Here is a 12,578-nt window from a genome sequence, read left to right as displayed (position 1 = left end):
CAGAAGAGGAAAAGGGACAAGGTTTCTATTCATGTCTTTTCCTGGTACCCAGAAAAGACAAATCATGGCATCCAATTCTGGACTTATCTACCCTAAACATTTCTGAACATTCCAAAATTCAAGATGCTGACTCTTCAACAGTTACTTCCTATGCTAGGCAAAGATGCCTGGTTGGTAACTCTAGACTTAAAAGAGGCTTACCTGCATGTCCCAATCAGAGAATCTTGCAGAAGGTACCTCCACTTCAAAGCAGGCTACTTGCATTACCAGTTCTCTGCACTGCCCTTTGGCTTATCTGCTGCACCCAGGGTTTTCTCAAAATGCCTGCCTCCAGTAATTGCATTTTTCAGACAAAGAAATATTCAAATATATCCATATTTGGATGATTGTCTAATTCAGGCAGAAAACAGGGACATTCTTCTAAAACACCTGACGTTTATAAAAAGGGTCCTAACTTGTCTAGGGTACACTATAAATGAAAAGAAATCACAACTGATACCCTCTCAAAAAATTACATTCCTGGGTGCAAGCTTGAATACAACTGCCCAGATGGCTTACCTTACGCCAGAAAAGCAACTTCATTTGGTAACTTGCTTCAAACACATGGCCACAAAAGCCCTGCTATCTGCAAGACAAATTCTGCAAGCCTTGGGGTTCATGGCCTCCTGCATTCTTCTAATTCCATATGCAAGACTGCATATGAGGAAACATCAGTGGTACTTAAAAACTTTATGGAGTCAGCACAGTCACAGCCTGGAAACAATGATTCGTATCATACCTTGCCTGCAACTAGAGTTCCTATGGTGGGCAGAGCCTGCCACCAAAACAAGGGACTGCTATTCACTCCACCCCCTGCCGCCCAAACTCTAACTACAGATGCATCAAACTATGCTTGAGGGACTCATCTGGCAGGGAAGTGCATTCAGGGCAAATGGAGCTCAAATCAAATGCACCTTCATATCAATCAAAAAGAAATGCTAGCTGTACAGAATGCACTGACAGCCTTCAAGGACTACCTTCATCCAGGACAATTAATGATAAAGACAGATAACACCACAGTTAGGTGGTACATAAACAAGCAAGGGGGTGCACACTCCTACCCCCTTTACAGACCAGCCATGGCACTGTGGAACACAGCCTTGACCTATCAAATAGAGCTACAAGCTTAATTCCTGCCAGGAAAGCTGAATACTCTGGCAGATGAACTAAGCAGAAATCTCATGGACCCACACGAATGGAAACCGGAACCATGGACTTTCAACATGTTGACACGCAGATGGGGGAATCCAGACATAGATTTTTTTGCCTCACCCCAGAACTAACAGTTGGACAAATTCTGCACAAGAATTCATCACAAAAAAGCCTGGAAAGTGGATGCTATATCATTCAGCTGGAAAAACCCATCAGTCTATGCCTTTCCCCCTCTGCCTCTGCTCTCCAAAGTTCTTCTAAAAGTCAAACAGGACAAACCAAAAATTATTTTGATTGCTCCAGACTGGCCTCACCAACACTGGTACCCACTCCTGCGCAATGTGTCACACTTTCCACTGTGGCACCTGCCTCAGACACCTTACTTACTGTCTTAGCACAACAACCAAATTCTGCACACTCACCTCCAAACTTTGAATCTTGCACCGAGGCTGATCACCTAAATTCACCCTTAGCATCCCTCAGCAAACCTGTGATGGATGTCATTTTGGAGGCAAGAAGGCCTAGTACTAGAAAATCTCATGCTGACAAATGGAAAAGATTTTGTGCCTGGAATCAATCACAATGGATAAGCACAGCAGTGCCCAGTATTCCTCAGATTTTACAATACTTAACTGAGATGCTTCACAAGGGCCTGTCCTTTTCTTCCATAAAAATCCATGCCTCCGCCATTTCAGCTCATTACAACACGGAGCCCTCCCCTCTTCTCTCATCCTCTGCTAAAGCAGTATCTCAGAGGGGCCAAAAACTTAAGACCACCCAGGAGAGCTCCAACCCCTGCTTGGGACCTCAACTTTGTTTTGGAAAACCTTACTCTTCCTCCTTTTGAGCCAGCTGCTACTGCAGACTTAAAATTTCTCTCTTGGAAAACAGCGTTCCTTTTAACAGTCACTTCAGTTAGAAGGATTTCTGAACTACAGGCTCTTATGGCAGTGGAGCCTTTCATTGTTTTTCATGTGGACAGGGGTCTCTTAGGACCAATTCATCCTTCATGCCTAAGTTGGTATCCAGTGCGGTTCTTAGTCAAACCATTCATTTGCCAACTTTCTTTCCCAATCCACAGAACAAGGTGGAGCGGATTCTGCATTCATTGGATGTACACAGACAACTTAGATTTTACTTAAACATGACAAAATCTCTAAGAAAATCTGATCAACTGCTGGTGGCATTTGCTGCAGGGGCAGAGGGAAAGGCTATTTCAAAACAGACTATTTCCAAATGGATAAGCCATTGTATTCATTTCTGCTATATGCACCATGGTAATACTATCCCCCAGGGAATCGGATCTCATTCCACCAGGGCTGCATCTACTTCTACAGCCTTTCTCAGAGGTGTTCCTACCAGAGACATTCTAGAAGCTGCTACCTGGAGCTTAGTTCATACGTTCACTAAACATTACCATTTACCTCTCTTCTCTAAATCCAGAGCTGGCTTTGCCACTGCTGTCCTTCAGGGCCTTATAGCTGGTCCTAATGCTGTATAATTCCATCCTCCCAACCGTAGCTTTGGCAATCTACCCAAATGTAATGACTGCAATAGTGAAACACGAAGAACATAGTACAGTTGTGTACACTTACCATAAATGTAGATGTTCGAGTGTGTATTCACTGTTGCAGTCCTGGTTACCCTCCCTCCAACCCCCTGTTTTTTCTCTTTCTATACTTATACTTTCCTTTACTATGCTTAAAAGCCTTTTTGGTGTATTTGCTTTAGTTGGAGAAGTATATTTTTGTGTTTTTAATTACTTAAATATTTGGCTCCCCATTTGGGGGACACCTGACATCTGGAGCAAGAAAAACTATTGTAATGGCATCGGCTGCATGTTTTATACTCCTGATGACCTGACGTCATGGAAGAAGGGACAGCAACTGATGCAGGACCCAAGACTTCGTAAATCAGGCGGACTGAAGGCAACCTGCCAGCAGATTACCCAAATGTAACGACTGCAACAGTGAGTACACTCGAACATCTACATTTATGGTAAGTGTACACAACTGTACTTTCTGGAGTGACCTGAGTGCTTGTGTTATGTGGTGGATCCTGGCACCCGACAGGCAGCTAACAGTAGCCTTCTCCTTGTTCAGCCTAGTGAGTGGGACGTCAATGTGCCTGACTAGAGAGTCACCTATTACTAGTGTGTTGGGTATGTTATTTTGCCTTAAGGGCTGTGATGGTGTGGCACACTGGTTTTGTGAAGTATGTGTTTCATGGTTTGTGTTGGGGGTGAAGGTTGCTTGGATGTCTGCTTTGGAGGTCTCTGTTGCTTTTGCAGATTTTTATTTAGAGCCTCGTGTCAGGTTGCATGTGCTCTCCTTGGTGGCACTGGACAGGCTATGCCCTTATAGGACTGGCTGCAACTGGGGCTTTCTGTGTTCTGAGGGCTGGTGCATGCAGACGTCATTTTTATGGCCCATGTTCCTGTTGCCACGTCAGACGTCAAATGCACCTAGAGGGACTGAAAATCTTTGTAATCCTGGCCAGATGAACTGGAAAGGAAGAAGGCTAAACCCACGTGTAGTATACTGCAACATGCAAGAAAAGGATAGCTATGGTTATGGTAAGATTTTACACAACTTAACTTTCTGAATGGTTACTGCTCAGTCCATTCTGCCACTTTTGTGCAAAGATGACTGATTGTCTTCTTCAGATCTCCAAAACATTTACTAGCACATCAAAATAGACGGGCATTCCAGGAGACATCTTTGCTTCTAGCTGGGAGCCAATCATTACCAGTTCAGAGCCTTACCCTTCAGTTTCACCACAGCCCCTGGGTGTTTACCAGATGTATGGCAGTGGTAGTGGCTCACCTGCGACTTCAGGGGTTCCAGGTCTTTCCATACCTCGACGGTTAGCTCCTCACTGCTTCTCTGAGGCATCAACTGATACAGGCAGTTCAATATGTTCTCTCCCTCTTCCATCAGTTGGGGATAACAGCCTCTCGAAATCAAACCTGATCCCCTCTCAGCATTTGGAATTTATGAGTTCAGTTAGACTCCGTTTCAGAGATTGCAGCCTTACCCTTGCGCAGAATTCAGCTAGTATGGGAGCAGGTCACTCAGATTTTAGACCTGTCATGCCCATCGGTTTACCTGGTTCTTTGGGCTGTAAGATCAATGACCTTGGCCATTCTTTTTGTTCCCCTGGCCAGGTACCACATGTGAGTATTGCAATGGACCTAAGCTGTCTAATGGCCAGCCCTGCTTTATCCCTCCTCTATGAACATAAAACTGACACCTGTGTGCAAACGTCACCTTCAGTGGTGGCTTCAGTCTCAGGGTGTCTCTCTAGGTAGACTCTTTTCTTTCCCATGGCCACAGTGACCAAGGTTGTCTCCCTGTTGGGGTGGGGCAGCAATTTCAGGGGAAGACTGTCCAAGGTACGTGGTCCCCAGTTTAGACCAAATTGCATATAAACGTTCTAGAGATGAGAGCAATTATTCTAGAGTGACAAGCCTTCCAGGAATGCCTCCCTCTAGGGACAATTGCAATTCAGACCGACAATTTGGCAGTTGTGTGGTACATCAACAGATGGGGGGGGGGGTGATGACATTCTTACCTGCTGTGCAGAGAGGCCATTAGAGTGTGGGAATAGGTAATGTCCTCCATGCGCTTCCTCATTGCAATGCACATACCTGGAGATTCCAACTTGTTGACCGACAGTATCAATAGATCTATCTTGAGTCCTCACGAGTAGCCCCTCAGTCCTTCAGCGGCAAAGCATATTTTCGACCATTGGGGTCAACCATGCTGCAACCTTTTTGCCTCCCCAGCCAACCACAAATGCAGCAGGTACTTTGCCCTGATCCCCCTCTCAGGGGAGAGACACCAAGGAATGCTGTAGCTCACAGTTGGTCTCCAGGTCTCCTTTATGGCCTACCCTCCTATTCCCTTAATACCCAAGATTCTGCAGAAAGAGCTACACCTGAGGACATCCCTTATCCTCATTGCCCCTTTCTGGCCTTGTCAGCCCTGGTTCTGCTTCGTCTGGTCTCATCTGAAGTATCCGCCATGGGTACTGGATCCTTGTCAGGATCTGATTTCTCATCTGTCGGGGCTTCCTCTCCCAAACCTTTGCACCCTTCATCTATAGGATCATAGGAGGTTACTAGGCTATTGGCCCTGTGACCCTTATAAGCTTGGCAAAGAGTTCAGCCCATGTTTAGACAAGTCCGCACCCGATGCCCCTGTCCAACAGGGACACGGGTGGAATCCCAGGGGTATATTTTCTGTTTCCCATCCAGTTATCCTGGTTGCACTTAAAAAGGGGTAAAGAGGTACTCTGCTTGATGTGGAGAGGGAGTCTATTCCATAGATGGGGTGAATCTCTGGGACACAAATCTGTCCCACCAACAAGTCTTGTTCATGTCGCAGACCAGGTTTAGGTTATGCATGCAGGTTACTCAAGTGAATCTTGACTTGTGGATATGCAGCAGTCCCATTAAGGTGGGGTCCGTGATCCCCCTGTATGCCAGACAGAGGTCACTTCTGAGGAGTCTGTATGAATCTGAGTAGTAGGACAGGGCTTTTAGTTTATCTGTGTATGTTGGTATACATGGATTTGGTCGTACGGCCAGATGTCGAACGCAACATGTTCAGAAGCAGAATGGCAGTTCCACATAACTGCGAACGCAATTATGTCAACGCCAAACATCCCCCCCCTTTTTGACCCATGGTAGTGTTTGTTTAGGTGGTAGAGCAGTCGGAAATGTCGAATTCTGAATTTTGTATGACATTCCGACCATTCGACACCTTAATCTTCAATATATAAGTTCAAAGACAACCCTGTTCGACATTCGGTTGTTGACCAATTCCATGTAAACAGTGTATGGTAGATGTTTGAGGCCCTGGATTCTCCTGGTGAGGAGCCTTTGTGGTCTCTCCAGCTGCTGCATGTGCTTTGCGAGGTATATGCTGGAAGGGGCATTGTACTCAATAATGGACCTTATAAGGGAAGAATACAGGGATGTTATGATCTCTCTGTCTCTGGATGAGATACCCTTACTTATGAGGTGGGCCATGTAGAAGACTTTCCGTACAACGGAAGCAACATGGTGGTCAAAAGTCAGATTGCTGTCAACCTGGATGCCCATATCCCTCACGACTGATCGCGTGCTTAGGACGTTATTAATGTGATCATTTGTGGGGACGTCACTCTCCCCAAAGGGAATGATAATGCATTTGTTGGTATTCAGCTTGAGGCCATGTTTCTGGCACCAGTCATTTGTCTGACTGAGACCCACTTGGAGGATGTCCACATCACTAGGGGATTTGATGACATCACCCAGCTTGCAGTCATTTGCAGACTTGGTCAGCCATAGCCCACTGGTTTTGGCCTGCACCTCAGAAAAGTATATCCCAAATAACAAGAGGCTCCAAGACCGAACCCTGGGGTACGCCGCTTGTTACGGGTGTACTGCTTGAGGTGGCTTCCCCTATTTTGACTAGGTGGGTTCTTATTAGTGAACCAGTTTGCTACCCATCTGGTAGCATATGGATTAATGCCTAGTTGCTAGAGTTTATCTATTATGCCTGAGTCTGGAATAGTGTTAAAGGCTTTTGCCAGGTCAAGGTAGGCGGTGTGCACTGTCTTTCTCTTGTCCATGGCTTTGTTGACTGTCTCAAAAAAGCCGACCAAATTTAGCAGACATGACTTCCCCTTGACGAAGCCAAACTGTGTAGGATCAAGTGTTTGGAGGCTGCCAATGTCCTTGTTAATGAGGTCCATGATAATCTTTTCCATGTCCTTGCGGATCAGGCTAGTTAGGCTGATGAGTCTGTAATTTCCTGGAACGGTGGATGCCCCAACTTTGTGTAAAAGGATAACAGTGGCTGTCCTCCAGTCAGCTGGGACAAAGCCAGTACTCAGGCTTTGGTTGGATAGGTTGCCTAATGGTGCTGCAAGCTCCTGCCTGAGTTCACGTAGGATGTAGCCTGGGATGTTATCGGGTCCCATGGAGGCTGTATTTTTTGCCTTTGAGTGAGTAGTGATGACCTTCTCCCTAGATGTAAGAGGAAGGGGGCAGGTACTGGGGATGTCCTGATTTACTGATGGGGGACAGAGTGGTAAAGGTTTCGCTGAATCCATCAGCCAGCAAGTTTGCTATATCTATGGCATTTGTATATGTGGTGTCCTTGACTACCAGTTCTGAAAAGATCTGGGTGCTTCCTTTGAGGTTGCAGACGTATGTGAAGAAGGCTAGTAGATGTGGCCAGTTTGCTTTGGAGGATTTCACTAGTGCTCTTATTTGCTTGTTAAGGCTAAAGAGACATTGCTTCCAATTGGGCACCTGCTCCTCCTTTGTCTTGGACAGCAATTTTTTTCCTTTTGTTATGCAGTTTATTTATTGCAGTGTCCACCAGACATGTTTTACTGTTCCTTGCAGAGGATGATTTAGTCCTGTCGGGTATTCCTGATTCCATGCATCTGTATAAATGCTCGTATAGTGCTTTGGTGTAGTTTTGGATATTGGTGCCTGTTCCTACAGAGGGGGAATGGGCTGTGAAGCTGTTTATACCATCCCTCTGGAGACTGTAATTGGCTTTGGAGAAGTTTTTTGCCTGATCCTAGCTAGAGGGATGTTGGAGGAGATGGTGACTTCGAAAGTGACTGCTTTATGGCCCGATCTTAGCAGGGAGGATGATACGATAGGGATGCTGCAGTAGTTACTCATGTTGCTTAATACGAAGTCCAAAATATCACCTCTCGTGGGGGTATCAACTAGCTGTTCCAAGACATTTCCATTGACAAAATCAAGGAATCTCTGGGCATTTGTATTCTGGCATGAGTAGTTCTTCCAGTCTATGTTTGGGAAGTTAGTCACCCAGGATCAGGGTAAAGGGTTGAAACTTGATAGATTCAAACAGATCCGAATAGGTGTATTGGGCATCTTGAGTCATGTTTGGGGGCCAATAGCTAGCTATTATTTGAGAAGGGATTTTGTCAGTGGTTAACTGCACCTGGTGTCTCTCCTGTGCATCATACTGTTTGATCAGCCTGGAGTTGTGTATGTCTTTAATGTATATTGAAACTCAACCTCCTTTGGCTTTACTGCCTACAGTTTGGGGTCTGAATGTATGATATGATGAGTAACCAGATGAGGCTGGGGTGCTCTCCGCAGCTTTGAACCAGGTTTATGTGACTGTACAGATGTCGGCATTTTCCAGGGTTAGGAATGCTTGCAATGAGTGTAGTTTCAGTTTCATGTTTAGACTCCTAATATTAAGCAACATGACCTTTAATTTGTGTTTTGTTGAAATTTTTAACCTTATCACTTTTCCTAAGAAAGGCACTATAGGAGAGGCAACAGCTTTGCTAGAAGCCTGAAGCCCAGGTGAGACAGATGCAGGCCATCTCTGGCAAAGCATCGTGGTCTGTTGATCATATCTTCCCAGCCTGCCAGGTATTGGATCCCCCTGGAATGTCACTAGAAACTAAGCTAATTGTTAACGTCAGTCATTTTCTGTTTGTATTGAGGGGTCATTCGGGGTGATGGCAGAATGCTGCTCAAGTCTGGGGACATAACTGCCTGGGACACGCGATCAGTGAGTTCCACACTAGTCCACAGAGGTTTCTCTCTAGTCATTCACACCAACATGGACTATGACAGTGTCATAACATTACCTGTTAAGAGACTTGAGTCCGTATGTGATATGGCAGATTCTGGCATCTGACAGACAGACTTTCTCCTTATCCAGCCTGGTGAGAGGCACATCTCTGTCTCACAGTGGAGTCTTCTAGGACTTAATATGTTGTGTTTATGGTGAAGCCTTAATGGCTGTGAGGCACAGGTGTGTGGACTATGCATGGTATGTTGTGTGGAGGGCTGTGGAGATCACACGTGTGTTTGCCTCGGAGGTCTCCTTTGTTTGGGTATGTTTTGTGCAGGACCTCCACATATATGTGTGTGTGTTGTGTAGGTGTGGGTGATGTTTGAGGTGTAGTGATTGTCTTGACAACCTTTTTGGTGCCAGATATACTGGCTTGAGGGGGAGAGAGCTTGGACTCTAGGTTCCTAATGTAATTGCATCTCTCTGTTTTTCTAGGTGGTAGAAGTAGATGGTTGTCCATGTATATGAGGCAGTAGCTACACTGTCTCAGGATGCCCATATCAGCCAGATTGGCAGGAGAAACTGTAGGAAATTGTCCATCCATATTTGTCAAAATCTGAGGGAGACATGCTAGAGAGACCTAGGGGGTGGGCCTAAAGCCCAAGTGTTTAAACCAAAACTAAGAGCTTAGAATAAGATTTAAGAATAACAATTAATTTAGGCTATAAATAAGCAGTAATAAATGCAATAGAAAAGATGCAGTTGAACACTTTAGAGAACAGGCAGCAAGTAGCAGGAAAAAGCAAAGGAAGATGAAGTAACAGAGAAGTAGGAAGAAACACAAATTAAAAAAATATAAGCAGGTGAATAAAGTGTCTATAAATGTATATAAAGTGGAAGGGGAGAGAGCAGGAACAGAAGATAATTTAAGGTTAAGGGATTAAGGGGTTTGACCTTCCCAAATGATCTCTCTATTGGGGAGAATGAGCTAAAGAGATGGGACTCGGTGGAGTATCCCAGATCAAATTTACAGTAGGGGCAGGCAGCTGCAAAAGCCACCAACTTTAAGAACACAATAATAGAGTGGAAGGGAGGAAGAAAAAAGTTTCAGCACAGATCAGAAAAAATTCAGCCACCAAATATAAAAATTATTCAGTCAAGCAAAATGACCATGCAGAACACTGAACAGTTAAATTGGCAAAAAAGTACACTTAGCTCTGTATTTCCAGATTGGTTGAGAAGCACTCTGTCAGAACACAAGGAGATATTCTAGCAGTGATATGTAGGGATTTAATCAAAGGTAATATTTTTATGCCAGCAAAACAAAAGCCAAGCCTTGAGACGATCTACCCACATGATTTCTCCAGTTCCAATGATCATAAAACAGTCCAGACTAGCATCCCCCATTCAACGTATAATTCTAGCCTCCCAGAAACCCTCCACTAGAAAGGTATACAGTAGTAAGTGGAAAAAGTTTTCTGGCTGTGCTAAGAACATAAATCTGGATCCATTTTCTGTTTCAGTGTCAGATGTACTTTTGTTCTTGTCCTCCGTTTTCCAAGTGGGAGCAAGTTAGTCCACTATCAAGCTTCATTTGGAGCTGATTTCCAACTTTCATGTGAGCTTTGACTCTACCTTTTCTCCCAATTTGTGAAAGGTTTTTTTTCTGCTTCGGTTTCCGATTAAGGACCCTTTGCCTCCTTTGGACCTCACGCTTGTTTTGCTATCTCTGACTAGGAGTCCTTTTGATCCTGCTAGTTCCTGTGACCTCAAGTTCCTGTCTTGGAATACTGCCTTCATGGTGGTTATTACCTCAGCTAGGAGGGTCTCAGAACTGCAAGAGCTCACCATTACTACTCCTTACTTGATTTTTCACAAGGGCAGAGTCTTGTCTTAGGATGAACCCTTCCTTCTTACCCAAGATTGCTTCTGAATTGTCTCTAAACCAATGTATTCAGCTTCCAGTTTTCTTCCCCAACTATTCCAACAAAGGGGAGTGCATCCTACATACCTTGGACATTCACCGACCGTTACGGTTCTTCCTGCAGAGGACAATAGGTTTTCATAATTCAGAACAGCTCTTTGTGGCCTTTTCCTCTAACAGGTGCAGCCTTCCAGTTTCTAAGGTCACTATTTCTAAATGGATATCTAGCTGCATCCCTACGATCTATGATCTTAACCACCTTGAGGTTCCAAGAAATGTCGAGGCTCATTCTAATAGGTCAGTAGCAACTTATTCAGCCTGTGTTGCAGGGCTTTCTCTTGATGACATTTGTGCTGCTGCCTCTTGGCCTAACCCTCACATGTTTATTTCTTACTACAGCCTTGCTCTGGTTTCTAGGAGCAGGGCTTCCTTTGGCTCCACTAAGCTCCTCCAGCATGTCCTTCCTTGAGGCCTCCAAGGGTTTACGCTAGCTGGGGACTGTGACCTTGTTGTGATGATTGATGACTTGGATAAGATTAGATTAGAAGTTATGTACTTAGCATAACTTGGCATCTGTGTTACCTTACATCATCATTCATCACGTCTTTCCCTCCTTCCATACCCCTACCTTGTAAATTGGGGAGCAAGATGGAGTTTCCCTCTAGTTTTGTGAGAGTAGTATTGAGACGCATTGCAGCAAACTCAATCTGGGGGTCAGAGGGTGGCAGGGCATCATGGGAAAGGGAGGAGCTAGGGGATTGGTTCTGTCTGTATTATTTTTCCGGCTCGGATGCAAGACCCTATTGTGATGAATAATGACGTAGGAAAACACAGATGCCAAGTTATGTTAAGTACATAACTCCTATTTTCGTAAGGGAGATCTTGCCAGACTGAACGTGATCATCACTGTAAAGGGAAGGCCTACAAACTAAACTTGATTAGCATTGTAATTGGTAAGGTCTTAACCAGATTAAAACTCGAGTCTGCATGTGACTAGACTGTCTAAGCTGGATTTTGAGAAATCAAATGTGGTGTACCTGACTTTGAACTTTTTTGTACTTTTAGTTCTTTATTCTATTTTTCACATTTTACTTGGTCCTGGTTTTCTGCAGTGGAAATTTAAGAACAGTGGTGCTTGCATTTTCTTTGCAGCATTACTGCTTTTTACTGTGGATGTCTTTGGCTACATTTTTATACATTTCTTTTGATGCAAAGTTACTATTCCAAAGGCAGGTTTGTTGGTGACCTTAGCATTACAGTGTACAACCTGTCTGATATATTTAAAAATCATTATAATGAAGAGTTGAATTTTTCATTTTATTGCAAAGGGTTTCATTGCACCATATTTTTCTAATGTAGCAGGTAGCAGATTAAGGCAGCAGTTTATAGCTTGTTTTACAACAGTTTGAGTTTCTCAAACTCTGTATGCGTACTGTGCGTCTCTGAACAGGTTACTGTCAGACCACCTTGAAGAGAATTGTTATGCCTTATCCAGTTAGCCAGAGAATAAAACTTGCTAATTTTATATGGGTATGTTTTAATTTGTTACCTGATAAATTAATGGCTGCTCATTTTCTGGTTTTGATCAGACAACCCCAGTGGTATTGTAGATGACATAATTTGGAATGATGATGATGAGGAAGCAGTATCAATTTATGATATCGGTCATCACCCAGAAACACCAAAGAACTTACCGGCAACCACTGCACATAAACCCTTTCTTCATTTTACTACGTAAGTATTATTGCATGAGATGTTTTACTGTTTGTTAATTTCATTGGCTGTACTTGCATATTTATTGGAACTATTTTGTGAGAAGTTTATCATCTGTTATTTTACAGCTGCACCCAGTCTTCTGTTAAACGTTCTGGTTCCAGCTTCTGTAATGTCACCACATT

At 44.1% G+C, this 12,578-nt stretch overlaps 1 protein-coding gene across 1 annotated transcript in view; it reads left to right on the top strand.

Annotated features, from left to right (window-relative positions):
• The window catches only part of ATAD2B (ATPase family AAA domain containing 2B), a 4,508,062-nt gene that overhangs the window by 2,781,023 nt on the left and 1,714,461 nt on the right, over positions 1-12,578 (top strand). Inside the window, exon 19 of the mRNA XM_044063554.1 lies at positions 12,270-12,414. Coding sequence (XP_043919489.1) covers positions 12,270-12,414 — 145 coding nt within the window. The remainder of the gene's footprint in view (positions 1-12,269; positions 12,415-12,578) is intronic.

This window comes from Protopterus annectens, chromosome 2.part1 (genome assembly GCF_019279795.1).
Source record: "Protopterus annectens isolate FY-2018-M chromosome 2.part1, PAN1.0, whole genome shotgun sequence".
NCBI classification, from domain to species: Eukaryota; Metazoa; Chordata; order Ceratodontiformes; family Protopteridae; genus Protopterus; species Protopterus annectens.
This window is presented reverse-complemented; position numbering and strand designations above follow the sequence as displayed.